This window comes from Ochotona princeps, chromosome 25 (assembly GCF_030435755.1).
Source record: "Ochotona princeps isolate mOchPri1 chromosome 25, mOchPri1.hap1, whole genome shotgun sequence".
In the NCBI taxonomy this organism is placed as follows: Eukaryota; Metazoa; Chordata; class Mammalia; order Lagomorpha; family Ochotonidae; genus Ochotona; species Ochotona princeps.
Genome location: NC_080856.1, coordinates 19,065,307 through 19,082,973, shown reverse-complemented (window position 1 = coordinate 19,082,973; position 17,667 = coordinate 19,065,307). Strand labels below are relative to the sequence as shown.

The window sequence follows — 17,667 nt, the reverse complement described above, 5'->3', positions numbered from 1 at the left end:
CAAATCAGCGTATATGTTGCTACTGAACTTTGAACAAGTTCATCTCAGAGTGTGCCTTGGAATCACAACACTGTCTGAAGTTCAAGGAAAACTAGAGACTCCAGGACAGCTTATTATCATTATTGAGAAAGGAGTAAAACTGCTAGGATTAGAACATCTTGTGAAGACAACAGGAATAGGTCAGAATCAAATGCGGAGGGGTTTGAATGGGAGACAAAATAGTGCGCATTTCAATGTTTTGGAGGTGAAAACTGTGTCTGTTTTAGGAAGAGGAAGCTATGATAGTCGAATGGTTTTGGAAATAATAACCTGGCATCGATATACAGCTGGTTAGAGGATAATCAAAACTAAACTAGTCGCGAAAAAGCTATTGCAATATTTAGGGCCAAATGTAGTTTGAATCTGAACAAAATAGGGCAATAGGAGCAGAGAATAGGTGGATCAAGTAGAGATTGGAAGTAATTCTTTATCACACATAATAAAGAGATAAAAGGAGTCAGGGATTAATTTGTACTTTGATCCAGTATTTCTGTTCTTGGACCACTTAGCTCGGTTTGAAGAGTGCACATTGAGTCTCAATTCTAGTTGGTTTTTCCTGTTTCCAAATGCCTGCTTGCCTATAGCCCCATGAGATCCCAGGTGAGAACATGTGTCTGGGAAACCACAATTTGTTTATATATTGGAGAATCTGCCCTTTCTGTTAGCAGGGAAGCAGCATGATTGTTTTTGTAAATGCCCATCCAAGGAAGCCACCTTTTCAGCTGTGGACCACAGTCAAGGATCAGGAAATGGACACGTAGACTCCCACTGACGAATCCCTCTTGTTTCAGGCATCCTGGATGGGCGCCTGTTCTCCATGACTCTCTGCATGGATGCAGTGCAACACTGGGGCAAGCAGTATGATGTCCACAGTCTGTACGGCTACTCCATGACAATTGCCACAGCAGAGTAAGGCTATCACTGCTATGGGCTTACACATCATCAGGCTTTTGATCTGCTATATGCTGGGTTATATATATATATATCTATATATATATAGATATATATATGATTTACATAAAATATTTAGAAGTATGTAAGAATATTCAAAAAATTCTGTAAGCTAAGTAGGGTCAGCATCATGGAATGAATGAAGAAACTGACATATGCAGAAGAAATCCTGTAAATATTTGTGGTATACATGAAATTAAAAAATGAAGGAGTGAAAGAATCAAAGGAAAGGTACAAGAGAAAAAGAGGAGTTAAGAAACTTGTACAGAGTCAAAATGTCTAATAAATGAAAAAAAAAGGGCAAATGTAAGCACTTTTTTTGTGATTTCAAAGCTCATGGATGCTCCCTTCTGGGACACACTGTGTAGACTACCACTGAGGGATATGTGACTTGCAGGTGTCTTTCTGCTCTGAGGTTTCATATATTGGCTCAGCACCCATTACAGTGCTCTGTCAACCTTTGGGTGTTGACTCAAATAGTAATGAAGAAAAGGTATTGAGAATTTCTTCTACTTCTAAAAGTGATGGTAAGAAATATGACCTAAAACACACTCACTGATGACCAGAGTAATGAATCTAATTTTAGCCGTTTTGAAAATTGTTGAAAATTTGGTAACATGTTTTAAAATGTATGTACAAATATAGACTTCTAATTTACAATACAGAAGAAAAATATGTAGTGATGGAGATATATAATATATATACATAATTTAAATTTTATTATTGAACATTACAAGAGTTTAACCATGAAGTCTATTTTTAAGACTATTTCTGTACACATTTGGAGTCTCATCACACGAAAGACCAAAGTGTTTACATCTATGTAAAGTTAAAATTTACCTTTGTTTTGTAAAACATGTATTCTTTAAGTTGTTAAACTTTTCCAGGCTGTTTATATATTTTACATTATTTTTTATTTTACATTATTTTTAAAAACATTTTGCCATTCTCACATCAAATGCAGACATTCATTATACACTCATATATACAATTTGTCTTGGAAATAGAGAAACTAGTAGTGTAAGGAATCCGTGACCATGGTCATAATGTTGGGAAAGGAGAGTGCATTGTCATATGCGTGGTAGGATTCAATGAAGCAGTATTTGCAACTAAACACCCAATGATATGACATCCACATACTCCATTCGCTTCTATAAGTGACAGAAAATATGTGATATTTGCTCTTCTGGGTTTGGCTTATTTTATTTGTAATGATCAAGACTGCTTCTGAGATTCTTGGCAATTATTAGGTTAATCATGTACACAAAACACATCAAAATGTGCACCTGCTTTGTGGCACAGCCTGCTCCTAACAGCAACTCAAACTCTAGTAGCAGGAACTAGAAGAAAGAATGGGCTACCTTTTTTTCATATCATGGTGGTGTGGCTTTGTTACCTGGGCTGAGACAAGCTGAGACCTCTCTTTGTCTCCCTGATTCTCCTGCTGTAGGGCTGTCAAGACTGTCTTCCCTAACAAGAGAAGCTTTGTTGTAACCCGTTCTACCTTTGCGGGATCTGGCAAGTTTGCAGGTCATTGGTTGGGAGACAATACAGCCTCCTGGAATGATCTTCGATGGTCCATCCCTGGTGTGCTAGAGTTCAACCTTTTTGGTATCCCAATGGTGAGTCTTTATTTCAATCTCAATGAATCTCCATATCCCGAAAGCCTCATTCTGGAATGTTCTCAAGTCATGAGGTTCTCCCCTCTTACCTGCCTGGACTACTTATATAATGCCTCGATACTGTGACATTTTTTATTGTATGGATTTTTGAAAACAAAGAAAATAAAATCTTGATATTCTCTGAAATAGGAGGGTACCTCAGAAAATTCATAGATAAGTAGAATTAAAAGATAAATTTTGGGCCTGGCCTTTTGGTGAAGTGGATTATACCACCATTGCAATACTTGAATGCCATGTGGCTGCTGGTTGACATCCTTGCTGTTCCTCTTCTCATCCAACTCCCTGATAATGTGCCTCAAAGTAGAAAAAGATGAGCCAAATGCCTGGGCCCAGGATACCAACATGGGTGACCTGGATGGAGTTCCAGACTTATAGTTCTGGGTTTATTCAGCCATTGAGACCATTTGGGCAGTCAATGAATGGAGTGAAGATCTTCCCCTGTCTCTCTCTCTGTTACTCTTCCTTCTAAATAAATTTTAAATACATACATAAGTATTAAAAATGTCTGAATGAGAAAGAAGTTGCTTGAGTTTAACTTTGGGGAGCAGGTACATCTCCTGAGAATGCGGAAGGGAATTTGAGAAACAGACATGAACTTAAGCAGCATGGGGAGTATTGAATGTGACTTATAGTATGTAAGATCAGAATAAGAAGGCATGCAAAGAAGTGGGTTTGGAGCTAGCTTCAAAGGGCTAATCAGACAAACAGCGAGGAGATCCTGCAAAGTTTTGAGCAGATGGGTGACGTGATCAAAGTTCTGCTACGTTAGAATGATTCTGATGAGGCAGTCAAAATAGTATTAGCAATGTTATTAGCTACTATTTATTCAAAAACTATTTCATACTCTTCTCATTTACTAAAACCCTGCGTGGCAGATGAATTCTCCTTTAAGTGAGGAAACAGGCATCGAGGGTTATTTGAAATCTTCCAGCAGTAAGAAGTGGAGACAGCGGATATATAGCCCAACCTGGACCCTACGAGGTCAGCTTTCTCTTTAAGGGGCTTTAGTGCGGAAGTGCAGAAGCAGGACCCTGTAGGCAGCAAAGGAGGGCCATGGCGGTGCAGCCTGCATGCTGTCTTGTCCTTGCAGGTGGGGCCTGACATCTGTGGCTATTACCAGGATGCCTCTGAGGAGCTCTGTAGGAGGTGGATGCAGCTGGGAGCATTTTATCCATTTTCTAGGAATCACAATGGCCAAGGCTACCAGGTAAGGCACCCAGAAAATCAAAGCAAAATAAATCTGGCACTCATTAGCACTGGATCTATCTGAATCCTCGCCAAGAAATCTGCAGAGCCAGTCTCTTCCAGGTGTTTGTAATAGATGCAGTCAAATGGGACTAACGCTGTGAAATGGAGATACCCCGCAGCATTAGCCTTTTATTCAATGTTGCCTTAGTGTGTGGCGGGGGAGATGCAAGTCTGAGAGTTTCTACTGAACCTCTGCACTTTTTGTACATACTGTTCATTTTTGAACTAGAAGCCAATGAAGGAAAACTTCAAAGCTATTTAAATGGTAGTCCTGAAGAGGGAATGGGGCGGAGTGAGCTGCAAGGTAAAAACGGATATTTATTGATGAAGAGGTCCCTCCTTGCCCAGCTGTGCTAGGCAGAGGCAAAGTTTGCAACCAAAGACCCAGGTCACTCTGGAAGGAAATCCTTCCTTGTGGAATTCCTCAGGAGCCCCTGCTATCCTGAAGTCAATCCACAATGGCAAACTCTTTTTCTTCCCAGGAACAGGATCCTGCCTTCTTTGGAGCTGACTCCCTGCTGCTGAATTCTTCCCGGCACTACCTTAACATCCGCTATACTCTGCTGCCTTACCTGTACACCCTCTTTTACCGTGCGCATAGCCGGGGTGACACGGTGGCCAGGCCCCTTCTACACGAGTAAGCTCACGTGACCCAAAGGAAGTCTGCCAGTGCAACTGGGTGACATTGACTGTATCCTCAAATATTAGGGCAAAATTAAACATTCATATATATATATATATGTATATATTTATAATTATTCATACGTGCAGATATGTGTATATTTATATTTTCTGCCTAGATATCATCTAGGGATACATTAGGCATATATATTAATATGTAGATATCAAGTGTTATGTTCTGTTCCCTTTAGGGTAGTGGATTAGATTAAAATCATGGGACGCATATGATTTTATTCTACCCTTAAATAATCCTATATCTTAGACAAATCATTTAAATTCTTTCACTCTTAATTTCCTGGACTTTAAAGGAATTGGTCCAGGAATAAGCTTACCATTCAATAAAAATAGTATAAAGGAGCTGTAGAATTCTAGAATTCTAATTTCTAATCAATTTAACTTGGAAGCAGGGTATGTAAGAGACTCTCCTTGTTAAATACACTTATTTCCCTTTGTGTGTGGCATGGTAGGCTGTAAGCACATACCAGGGGTCTTCAAAAAGTCCATGGAAAATGCGCTTCATGTGTTTTAAAGTATTTGCATCAAAATAAACTTACCTTTTAATCTAATTTTCCATAGATTTTTTTTGAAGTGTCCTCAGATCTGTTCAATTACATATTCATTCCTTGGGATAGGTTTTCCTGTCTTTTACAATTTCCCTTTAACACAGATGTCATAAAAGAGAAAAAAAATACAACTTTGAATTCTGAATATCTCTATTTAAGATTCAGTTCCTTCATGATAGTTGGCTAAAGTTCTAAAATTTGTTAGTTATTTTACATTTTTCAAAACTAAATAATGGCAAATAGAGTTTCAGTTTAGAAACTACCTCCATTGATACTGGAATATGGATTTCTGTCCATGCAGGGGGAAGAATAGGAAGATGTAAGGGCAGGGGAAAATGGATTTTTCTGTGGGGCTGCCAAGCAGGTGGTGAGAGAGTGTCATAGAATATTGGAGTGCAGAGCACGTGGGAGCAGATTGTGGAGAGAGCTTCCAAGTCTGGACCTGCATCTCAGCAAGCTGCCTCTCTGGTCTACAGGTTTTATGGTGACAACAACACTTGGGATGTGTACCAACAGTTTTTGTGGGGCCCAGGCCTTCTCATCACTCCCGTTCTGGAAGAGGCAAGTATTCCACAGAACCATACGAGTGACCTCACTTCTATGCCTTGCTTTATTCTAGACTTGTTTCTAACATCTGTGGCTGAATTGACCTTGAGAAGAGCATGCTGTGATTTGGGGCAATGGCAATGGTTATGTAAGGATTGTGCATGTTCTCTAAAAGTCATTTTCTTTTGACTGAGCTCCCAACTGATGTAGACGTGCCTATGGGTGACATAATGCTGTGTGGTCAGCTGCTCATAGCAGTTCATCCCCTGTTCCCTGGTGCAGAGGCAGAATGCAGTAGTGACCCAGCATTAAAGTCAGTCTGACTTAGGGAGATGCGGCTGTATCTCCCCTGCTGTGTGATCTGGGGTCAAGCATTGGGCTGGTCTAGCATCTGTGAAGGAGGGATCATAGGAATACCTTTCTTTTGGGACTGTTGAGAAGCTTCAAGGAGATAATTTGTAAGAGCCTGGAAAAGTTCCCACAATGCATGTTTCATTATTATTGCATCTAGTATGTAATCAGTTAGGACTTCCCCCTACATTGCCAGTTTATAGCATCTAAATTTGTATTAGAGCAAAGGTAGTAGAAAGGCATGATTTAATAAAAAGGACAGGTCTTTTCTGCCTTCTGCATATGCTTAATAAGTTCCCCGAGAGGGGGCAGGCATTAGTTTAGCCATTAGGATGCTGGGTGAGACAGGGATGCCTGCAGTCTGAACAGCGAGGTTTGATAACTGCCTCTGGCTCCTGAGTCTGACTTTGGCTGATGAAGATCCTGGAGAAACTTGTGGCGCATCATGCAGTTGTGTTCTCCAGCCTTCAGCCCAGGGCCAATTTCACCTGTTTAGGTTACTTGGGAAATAAACCACCATTGGGAGTTCCCTCTCTTTCTGTAATTTCTTCTTTTACTTGCTCTGCCTCTAAACAGCAACAACAACAAAATCAAAACAAAACAAAAAAAGAGCCATGAAACAAAACTAAAATTACACTTTCCTCAATGACAATGTCTTCCTCTTGCCTACTGGGTTGGCATTGCCCCATGCACCTAAAATGCATGATCTTCAAAGGAGCCGGATGTGGGGTGAGGAAATGCTTGCTAGAATTTTCTTCTTTTGTTGAACTAAAAGCAATCATTTCTTGAGCACTCTCCATGTGCCAGATCTCTGTGCGCTGAACACTAATCCAGCTCACTGCACAATTACCCTCATTTTGTCAATAAACATAATTGGAAATAAATTAAAAAGCAGCATACTTATATCAAAAAGAAGTTTTCTAAGAAAAATTTAAAAATCATTTTACTTTGCTGAGAAGCTGAGTTATGAAGCACAATATATGTATATATATTTTTAATCTCAGGGTGCAGAGAATGTGGTGGCATATGTACCTGATGCTGTCTGGTATGACTATGAAACTGTAAGTACTTGGACTTCAACTCTTTTAGACTCTCGCTGGAGGTACATGGACAAGATATTTCCCTAGAGAGACAAGTGTTCGTCTAGGCACCCTGAAGTTTTTGTAACATTTTCTATTATTTCCCAGCAGAGCCCTTGGGAAGTAAACTTAAGCCTTTTAACAATAGTCACCATAAAATTTGAAAAGACACCCAGATTATCAGCAGTAAGATAAGGACTCAAATATTGTCTGTAGAGTAAATATTGTAGGGTCTGAAGGGTGATTAGAATTTGATCAGGTTTCAGATGACTTGTTTAGGATGATCTTCTCATGTATATCAGTCTGAACTTGGCATCAGTTCTTTTCCACACCCCTACCCGATGGCAAAACATTCTTAGTTGTGCTTTCCCTTATTTTGCTTGGTTTGGTAATTTAGCTAAGTGGAGCAGGTAGGTAGCTGCAGACAAGTTGGTGCATGGGTTGTCAGTTAAGGCTGCTTGTGCTATTAGGCCAATGTGATTTATTGTGTGCTTCAGGGGGCTCAAGTGAGTTGGAGGAAGGAAAGAGTTGTGATGGAACTTCCCGGAGACAAAATTGGACTTCACCTTCGAGGAGGCTACATCTTCCCCACACAGCAGCCCGATACAACCACTACAACCAGGTATGGCCAGGGATGTCCTTTAAGAGGGAGCTGGCTACTGCTGTGCTGGCTAGAGTATATTCCAGGACAGAAGTGTGGGAGGAAGTGTGCTGGTTTGTGTGTGTGTGTGTGTGCGTGTGTGAGTGCGCACAAATCGTAATCAAACAGTCCTGGGTTCTCCCTAACCCTCCTTTTAAAAAACACATTTTATTGTCATTATTTTCCATGATATAGTTTTGTAGGCATAGAGATTCCCCCCCCCCGACAACAGTTGTAGAAGCAGATTAAATTGTAGTACGTACAATAATTTTGGTGCTTACATTTTTTGCCTCCTACATAGAGTTTATTGCTAATGTGTAGGATATTTGTGTCTCCTATAACATGTTGACATCAAAGATGTGCCTACTGGTGTTGTTGTGACTAAAGAAAAGCAGAGCCATCTGTTGCTAATAGCTGGTACCGTTTGATAATCAGTGGAGATATCCCATGTTCATTTGGAAAAATTCCTTGAGGTCTCAGTCTTTGTCTCTTATGTCACAGTCGACTAAATGCGCTTGGGCTCATCATCGCCCTGGATGAGAACAAAGAAGCGAAAGGTGAACTGTTCTGGGATGATGGAGACACCCAAGGTGAGCACGGAGATAATACACTGTTTCCAATCCTGCATTTTTGATTTATGCACCTGCATAAATATGGGAGAAGTCATACCAGACACTACAACAGAAGTGCTTCAAAGAAGAATTTTGTCTCAGTTCGCACCATTTGGGGGCAGTGGTGAACTGTAAATAGAAGGAAAATTTTTGTTGTTTGTTTTGCCTAGAATTGTTTCCATTAGTCTCTTCTCTCTGTCTCTCTGTCTCTGTCTCTGTCTCTCTCTCTCTCTCACACACACACACCCTACACGTGTACTTATGTACTCTTATTTTGTTGTCAGTGGATACCTGGAAGCTAATAACAAGAATATTTCTGTAATCAAATGTGTAGCCATCTTATCTCCAAAATAGTTATAAGTAGATTTTGATGACATGAAAAATGTACCCATGCCAATGAGGCAGTGAGAAGATGTTATTCTAACGTGTTTATTTCTAGCAATATGTTCCAGCACATTGCTTTCTGGCTCCAATCTGTCAACAGTTCTTCGGGACTCTAGTGTAGAAGCTTGAGGTGCATGCCTTGAGGGAACTTGGGTTACAGCAGGATGCAGACATAGAAACAATGATTCCATCCTGGGGATTCTGTCTCTGATTTTACCATTTTCAAGATGTTTGAAAAAAACACTTTCAATTGGATTTCATTAAATGAATAGTATTTAATTAGTAGAAAAGACTGGATATTTTTGATTGGATATATTCTAGTCTTACAAATGGATATATTTTACCTATATAATTGGATATATTCTAGCTATAAATTGGATATATTCTAGAAATATAATATAGATATTGTAGGTTTGATATTTATATGTTTAATACACATATACGTATATGTGTTTGGTACACACATATAATATACATATACATGGTTGATATATGTATATGTTTGGCATGTGTAAATAAACATAACAATTACCAGAATCAAATTACTGTGCAAATTAATGAACAAGAAAACCCCTGAATTTGCTCATTTTATACCTAAAAGTATGTGCCATTTGATCATTATCTCCCCATTTTCTTCACCCCCAGGTGATGACCAACCCTCCTATGAATAGAATTTTTTTTTATTATACCATATGTGTCTTTCTGTGTTTGGCTTATTTTTTTTAGTATGCCATTCAGATTCAAGATTGTCAAAAATAACATTTCATTTGCTTTATGGCTGAATAATATTTTATTCATCTAAAAATTTCTTTATTCAATGATTATTGATAGAAACATTGTTTTTGCACTTTGGCTATTATGAAAAACAAATTAAACACTTACATGTAAGGGTTAAAACATTAAATCTCTTAGAAGAAGCCAAGGAAAAACTCCTTGTCATAGGTCTTGACAATGAGTTTTATTTTGTTGTTTTCTAAATGTTTATTTACATACTTATTTGAATGAGAGAGAGAGAGGAGAGAATGAATGATCTTTCATGTCTTGGTTCCACTCAAATGGCCCCAAAGCCAGCTTTGATCCAGGAAGAGCAGGAGACAGTTTGATTTGCTTTTTTCTTACTTTCAGATACTGTGGCCAATAATGCTTATCTCTTGTGTGAATTTTCTGTCACTCAAGTAAGTAATTATTTTATGGATCCTGAGTATAGGTTTTCTCTGATCATTCTTACATATGTACTTATAGTATAAATTCAAACAGCTAGAATTTTTAATGAGAATATATATATATATATATATATATATATATATATATATATATATATAAAATGAGAATATATATATAATGAGAAAAAGTTTATATATGCCTCAGATGGTGATTAAAGTAAGTTCTACTGTTTAAGCACACATCAGTAGAAAAAGTTAGGAATGCTCAGAGCAGAGGGGAGTATTCAGTATTGTGTGACCTGAGAAGCTGTGTGTGGCAGGTGTATTTTTGTCCCTAACTGTCTAATTGTTTTTACAGAACCGCTTGGATGTGACGATTTTACAGTCAGGCTACAGGGACCCCAACAATTTATCATTTAAAGAAATCAAAATCCTTGGGACCCAGAACATCAATAGCGTTACAGTGAGACACAATGGTGTCCTGACTCAGAGTTCCCCTAATGTCACTTATGATTATGACTTGAAGGTAAAAAAATCCATCTTGTTGATATAGTTTATAAAAAATTATTTGTAGTATCATGGCATTCCTGCTTGCCAAAGTTGCATGAGTTTCTGAAGGACCAGCACATACTCTGAGTGCTGCATGTAGAGATGAGGGCTCTGGGAAGGAAAATAGGTGAGGGGTGGTAGAACTACCATGATAAGGGAGCTGCTGCTAAGGAATGGGAACAAGGTGGGATCGTCCTTAAACTAGAGCAACTTCTCTACCATTCCATGTTCTGCTGTTTCTTACATTGAAGAAACAGAAATTGTGGACACAGAGGAATGGGGAAATTGGGGAACAGGATTAGAGGGGAAGTGGATCTGAAATACCCTGACTGATGCTGGCAAAATAAAGGTTGAGGGTAGAGATACCATGAATTACATTTTGAATTGCTTAAAAAATGCACTGAGATGTGAGACATATGACTTTTGCTGCAATATAAACATTTAAAAAAATACTCTCAGGAAAGGAATTTGAGAATGCCATCACATGGGTAACTTTTGACTAGGTGAAATGAAATACATTTTGCTGGTTATCAAGAGACTTGACACCTTGAACTAATCAGTTATTTTTTATGAAGAACTTTCCCTCATAATCCTCACTGCAGGCACCCCAGTAATTCAATTCAACTGGGCCCATATATTTGTGAGTAACCTTCTAATTTTGAGAAAAATATGTCAATTTTATCTGACTGTGATGACATACTGATGATATTTGATACTCTCTCCTGATAACACATGTCAAGAATGCATATATATGAATAGTTACAAACACAGTAGTACATAGATCATTATGTATATGGAAAAATTATAAGATATTTAAAGGATTTATATGGGAAAACAAGTTCAGTAGATGATCTTCAGATAAATCAATTGACATAAAACATTGTTATTGTTTTAAAGTAGGAATAGGGAGACTATATATGTATATGAAAGGATAGTGTAGGAGGCAAGGAACTCAAACCCACATATAGGAAGTGGTAACTTGTGCTTTGCCTACTCAAAGCTAAAGATAAGAGTTGAGCAAAACTTTAGGACAAGAGCTGTGCCTTAGATTATACTATAGCATTCAGGGATTCATCAGCTATAGGAGACAGCAAATTTGAAATGGTAAGTTAAAGTAAACTGGGACTTTCCCATCCTTCCTATAATGACAAGTTTAGGAGTTGAAAGTTGTTAACATTGATTCAGTCCCATAGAGCTCTTGTGTGTGTGTGTGTGTGTGTGTGTGTGTGTGTGTTTCATTTGTTGGGACTCAAATTGACTGTTTAGCTTCAGTCACCACACCACTGCCAGGCCATTAGTCAATAAGAAAACCACGGGCTAGCAGTATTCAATGGACTTGAACTTACCTCTTAATGAGCTTTGATAAAAAAAATGAACTTTTGATTGCAAGTTGAGGTTTATAAAGTGAAATAGTGAGCAAGAAAGGAACATACTATATGACGGCAGGTGACCAGGAAATTCTATTGGAAAGGCAGATTTACACAGAGGAGGAGAGATGGAGAGAAAGATCTTCCATCTGTTGGTTCACTCCCCAAGCAGGCACAATGTCCGGAGCTGAGCCTTTCCAAATCCAGGATCCAGGAGCTTCCCCTGGGTCTCCCACACGGGTGCAGGGTCCCAAGGCTTTGGACCATCCTCTACTGCTTTCCCAGGCCACAAGCAGGGAGCTGGATGGGAAGTGGGTCAGCTGGGACATGAACTGGTATCCATATAGGATCTCGGCAGTTGCAAGGCGAGGATTTAGCCACTGAGTCATTATGCTGGGCCCACCAGCAATGTTTTCTACAAATGGGATAATTTTCCTAGAAGGGCTAGGAATACTGGAAAGATTTCCAAGTTGAGCTGTCAGGTTTACTATATCCAACAGATCTAAAATGGCCTTTCATGAACATTCTGTGAATGTTCCATAGCTTGCATAGATACTATTCACTTTTGTCAGGAACTCAGAACAGGAAATTTGTAGTCATATTTTGAAGGATCTTAGGCACCAAATGAGCCTAAACTTCATTTCCTCTCAAATAATCTCTTTGAGGCTTGAATCCAGGTTGTGTCTTTGTGTGACATTTGGTGTTGTGGTTAGAGATTAGAAGGAAATAGGTGTGCAGGATGATATAGATTGGGCTACTGAGAGAAGGATCATACTTAGAATGTGATTTAATTGTCCAAGACAAGGGAGAACTTTACCTGTGGCAAGTGCTATTTACAGAAGAGAAAACTGCAAGACAGAATAGCGTATTAGAAGACTGTTAGGTGTTCAAACTGGTGAGATTTGGGAACAAGTTTCAGGTTCTGAGTTTCTGGACTTGAAGAAATAAAAGACTGGATGTTAAAAGTGGAAGGAAAAGTCATGGCTTTTGTCATCTCATCAATTGTAAGATTTATTAAACTGAAGACCTGAAGAATGGAAATAATCTGCCACAGAAAATGGGGCTAACAGCCCATGCCATGCGATTCTCATTTCTGTGCTTTCCCCACCATTTCCAGACAGAGGCAGAACACTGCTTGGGAGGAGAAGGTCGCAGGCCTCCAAGTTCTACTTGGGACCCGCAGGAGAGAGCCTTTCTGGCAAAGTAAAAGCAGAAAGAGCAGTTAGTGAAGGAAAAAAATAGGGATATCCACACCTGGTATATTTTAATCTAACTCTGCCCACCAGCTAATTTACCACGTTCTGAAGTTTGGGAGATTTGTGCCACTGAATCTTTCCCTCTACCATGCCTACAGCTGTTCATATCAGCTACAATTGTGTGTTCCTTGGGTACTGGAGAATTAGTCTGATATGCAGTTCAATATTTAAAAAGACTTTTGCCCTATGGGTGAATGTCCTTGTACCATTCCCATTGCTATAGGTTGCTGTTATCACAGACATTGATCTTGTCCTGGGAGAAACCTACACAGTGGAGTGGGCTTTGACAACAAGGGATGAAGAAAAAATTGACTGCTATCCCGATGAGCATGATGTGACTGCAGAAAACTGCATTGCCCGAGGCTGTGTCTGGGAGGTAACTGGTAGTTGTAACATAAGACCTTCCCCTCTTTACCTACATGAAACACCTATGCAATCATTTTAAATCCATAGAAAAGTCCTACAGGGGAACCAGGTTTAGATGTGAAGAGTAAATGACAATGGGGGGGGGAGACCACATATTTTATAAATCTTTTCCTTAGAAACTGAGATTTAAATGAATGGCTTTACTGTAGGGTTTTTTAAGCAAATGAATGATGCATAGACCTTCTCTCCCTATACATTAACTCTCTTGACCTTTTGGTTTGGGAATTTGAAGACTTATGACATTGATCTATGTTTTAGGAATCCAGTATTCCTGGAGTCCCTTACTGCTACTTCGTTGATGATCTATATTCTGTCAGCAACATTCAGTATAACTCCAATGGAGCGTCTGCTGACATCACATTAAAGGCTTCTCTTTACACCAATGCCTTCCCCTCCACACCAGTGAACCCCCTCCGTCTGCAAGTGACCTACCACAAGAATGAAATGCTGCAGTTTAAGGTAAGCCCAGTGTCTGCATCAGGCAACCCAGGCCCTTTTCAGTTCCATTAGTATTCAATGTTACAGGATCCTAAAATAATTTTGCTCTTCTGGGTTAAGCCATATGGCAAAAGACTGGTTCCTTATCTTGATCCTAAGAGTAATTCGAAGGTCATTTTCGAACAGTAATATTTGTCCTAATTACTGTAAGGACAATGAATGGGTAAGCAGTGGTGACTATGGAAAGGAAAGTTAGAAATCTCATTATGCTTAATGAGCAATTGGGCTTGGATCAAGCATAGTTGAAGCCATGGAGAGTGAACATATTTATCATTGGATGGTGGCAATACAGGTAGTGATGAGGCAGAAAGAAGCAATGAGTGACTTAAACCAAGCACATCAGTGCTTCTGAAATGTACCATGGAGCATGACAGACACAAGTGTTTGCTGAGAGAGTAAAGGAAATAAAATAATAATTGTACACTTTAAAAAATATATTTTATTTTATGTTATGATGTAGTTCTATAGATTCTGGGGTTGCCTGTGTCCTTCACCAAGATCCTACCGTCCCCCAACCCCCAGCATTGATTTGGCCTCTAGTTTACAGTGAACGTCCTTCATGAACAGTCACAAGTCCATCACACTGTTACTGAAGTGTTTCCAGACAATGTAGGCATGAATACTGTCAGGGAGTCCATCATCTTACTATTGGGATGTATTCAATTCTTTCACTAGGAGTCCATCTTTGGCATGTATGCATAGAGACATACATCACTTTGTCTCCGTATCTGAACATATCAGTCCCTGCTACACTTCCGTTATATATCCTCTAAGTTACAGAACCAGTGAGCACAGTTCACATCGGGGTGAAAACTGTAAGTTTTTATCAATGTGAAGTTAACAGATATGCTAGAGAAATAGAAACACATCACAAGAGTGGTGAAAACAGGAATCAAAAAACCATCTTGTAAGAATAGATGCCAGTGCGTGACTCTTGTGGCACTGAAAGTATTTAATTGTACACTTTTAATGAGCTGTTGCACTAAAGCATTGCTACACTTATATATTGTGTATTGATAGTCAAGGGTATCAACTTATCCATCATCTCATATGTACTATTTCTCAGTGATGAAAACATTTAAAATTTTCCCTTCCATCTCTTTGGATTTACACAGAACAATATTATTAAGTATAATCACTCTTGATGTGATGGAACATTTAATGTTATTCTCCCCGGTCTGCATCCTTGCCTAACGTCTGTTTCCTCTGGCCTAGATTTATGATCCCAACAACAGCAGATATGAAGTCCCCGTCCCTCTGAATCTGCCTGCGGCCCCATCGAGCACCCCTGAGAATCAGCTCTATGAAGTCGTCATTAAGGAGAACCCGTTTGGGGTTGTGATCCAGAGGAAGAGCACGGGCACCGTCATGTGAGTGTTGGCCGTGAAAAGGCAGCTGCCTGAGGCCCATGCAGGGTCCATGTTCTTTTCCAAATGTTGCTTTTGGTGTTGTAGTTGGGACTCGCAGGTGCTGGGCTTCACGTTCAACGACATGTTCATCCGCATCTCCACCCGCCTTCCCTCCACGTACCTGTATGGCTTTGGGGAGACAGAGCACACATCGTTTCGCAGAGACCTGAACTGGCACACTTGGGGGATGTTTGCCCGAGACCAGCCCCCGGGGGTAAGGGCAGAGTGTTTGGGTTCTGTGTCTCTGCCTCTCTCTTCACTCTGAGTGTGTATGCTCTGTGCTTTGCCCTTCTAGTCTCAGCCTATCCCCTCACATCCTGCTTTTAGATCGTGGGAGGGGCATTTCTCAGGCTCTTTGTTTCCTCTGTGCTTAAATGAGTGACAAAGAAGGGTGGAATCTTCTATGGAATCAAAATTTGCTTGTGTTTCTTTCTCAGACACAGTGCTTTTTAACCACCTGCCACCTCTTTTTCATGCCTGTTAGTACAAGTTGAATTCCTATGGTGTCCACCCCTACTACATGGCCCTGGAGGAGGATGGCAGTGCCCATGGAGTGCTCCTGCTGAACAGCAATGCCATGGGTAAGGCCATGCCAGTGGCTCTCTGTATTTTTTTTGTGAACCATCAGTTCTACAATACATTTAAAACTATTTCAACTAACTACATTCAGTTAAAAAATATCCGCTTATGGGCAGTGATGTGTCTTTTTCTGTTTAAATTTCCTACTTGATTCAGTCCAATTAGTGATATCACGTCATCTAACTCTCATTTTGACAAAAGGTATGTAAGGACAAGTATAGCAATTGAGTTTCAAATATTCAAATATTGTGCAGATCAATAGGGAGAGCCAGGCTATCAAATGTGAATTACTAATAAAAGGTATCAAATGTGAATTACAAAACAAGCCTGACATCAGAGCACTTATTTAGGTACGAGGGTTTGCAAAAATTGTTTGTGAGGTATAGGGATGGAAACCTCAGGGCATGGAATAAAGATATTTATATAAATGCTGATGTAAATAAGGTCCATTCCTGACTTAATCGTACTTCATCAGTGTAATTTTCTTGGGTTTGACTATACGCAATAGTTACCTAAGAAGTTACCATTGGAGGAACCTGACAGAAACGTACACAGTGATTCTGAATGCTGGTTTTTTTAAACTTTTTTGTACAAAGCTGGTCATAAATAAAAATCATAATAATTTTAGAAGACCAGAATGATAGAATATTTAAAACATTAATAATGTATACCAATGGCTGAAATCCATGGATTTGACCCTGGGAATTTGGTGTGACAGCTTCAATTTTGTGTAGTTATAGCTCTTAGTTCTCGAAAATATCGAGATCCCAGGAAGAGGGAGAAGGGTTTCTGTGCTGATAACTCTGAAATTTTGCAAGTCATTTGCATTTTCCTGTGTTTTCAGATGTGACATTCCAGCCCATGCCTGCCTTGACCTACAGGACCACAGGGGGAATCCTGGACTTTTATGTGTTCCTGGGCCCAACTCCAGAGCTAGTCACTCAGCAGTACACTGAGGTAGGAGGAATTTCAACTGGTTGTCAAGTTTCTATATTTGGTTGCATGAGTCTCAGGTGAGTAAGTTGAATTATTGTTCTTTCTGAGAGAAAAGCTGATTACTGAATAAAGAGAAATAAATATGTGATAAAAACCTTTAAACTCAAAGGCTGTCTAAGTATTTCAGGGAAGAGAGATAGTAGAAGTTAACGATGATGTCCTGAAGGCAGTGATGTTAATCATGATAGTGATGGAGAATTTTTGGTGGTGATAGTAATGATGATAGGGTTGTGAGCATGAATACGACAGTAATGGCAGTGGAAATAGTGGAAGTGTGTTGATAGTGGTAGCAGAGGGGAGAGTGGTGGTAATGGTGGTTGGGATGTGATGGCAGTGGTAGTTAGTGATGTTGAATAGTAATGATGGCAGATGGATGGCAGTGCTGGTGGAAATGGTTTGGGAACTGGTGATGATGCTAGTGGTGATTGTGGTGATGGTAGTATTGATGGTTGTGGTAGAAGGGTTGAACATGGCAATGATGGTGATGGTGGTGGAAGTTGTGGGGTCCTGCCAATGACTGTGGGGGTGGTGGTAGTGGTGCAAGCAGTGAGGGGGTGATGCTAAGCATGATGATGATGATGGTGTATATGATAGTGATGGTAATGATGGTATTGCTAGGGGAAGGCAGTGATTACATTGACAATTGTTT

At 39.6% G+C, this 17,667-nt stretch overlaps 1 protein-coding gene across 1 annotated transcript in view; it reads left to right on the top strand.

Annotated features, from left to right (window-relative positions):
- LOC101532167 (maltase-glucoamylase) overlaps positions 1–17,667 on the top strand; it is a 108,410-nt gene that overhangs the window by 20,680 nt on the left and 70,063 nt on the right. The window contains exons 15-30 of the mRNA XM_058681251.1: positions 831–948; positions 2,441–2,612; positions 3,763–3,879; positions 4,403–4,557; positions 5,641–5,725; positions 7,066–7,122; positions 7,638–7,762; positions 8,282–8,370; positions 9,901–9,950; positions 10,297–10,464; positions 13,334–13,486; positions 13,795–13,995; positions 15,250–15,404; positions 15,489–15,657; positions 15,928–16,024; positions 16,867–16,979. Of these exons, the coding sequence (XP_058537234.1) occupies positions 831–948; positions 2,441–2,612; positions 3,763–3,879; positions 4,403–4,557; positions 5,641–5,725; positions 7,066–7,122; positions 7,638–7,762; positions 8,282–8,370; positions 9,901–9,950; positions 10,297–10,464; positions 13,334–13,486; positions 13,795–13,995; positions 15,250–15,404; positions 15,489–15,657; positions 15,928–16,024; positions 16,867–16,979 (2,024 nt within the window). The remainder of the gene's footprint in view (positions 1–830; positions 949–2,440; positions 2,613–3,762; positions 3,880–4,402; positions 4,558–5,640; positions 5,726–7,065; positions 7,123–7,637; positions 7,763–8,281; positions 8,371–9,900; positions 9,951–10,296; positions 10,465–13,333; positions 13,487–13,794; positions 13,996–15,249; positions 15,405–15,488; positions 15,658–15,927; positions 16,025–16,866; positions 16,980–17,667) is intronic.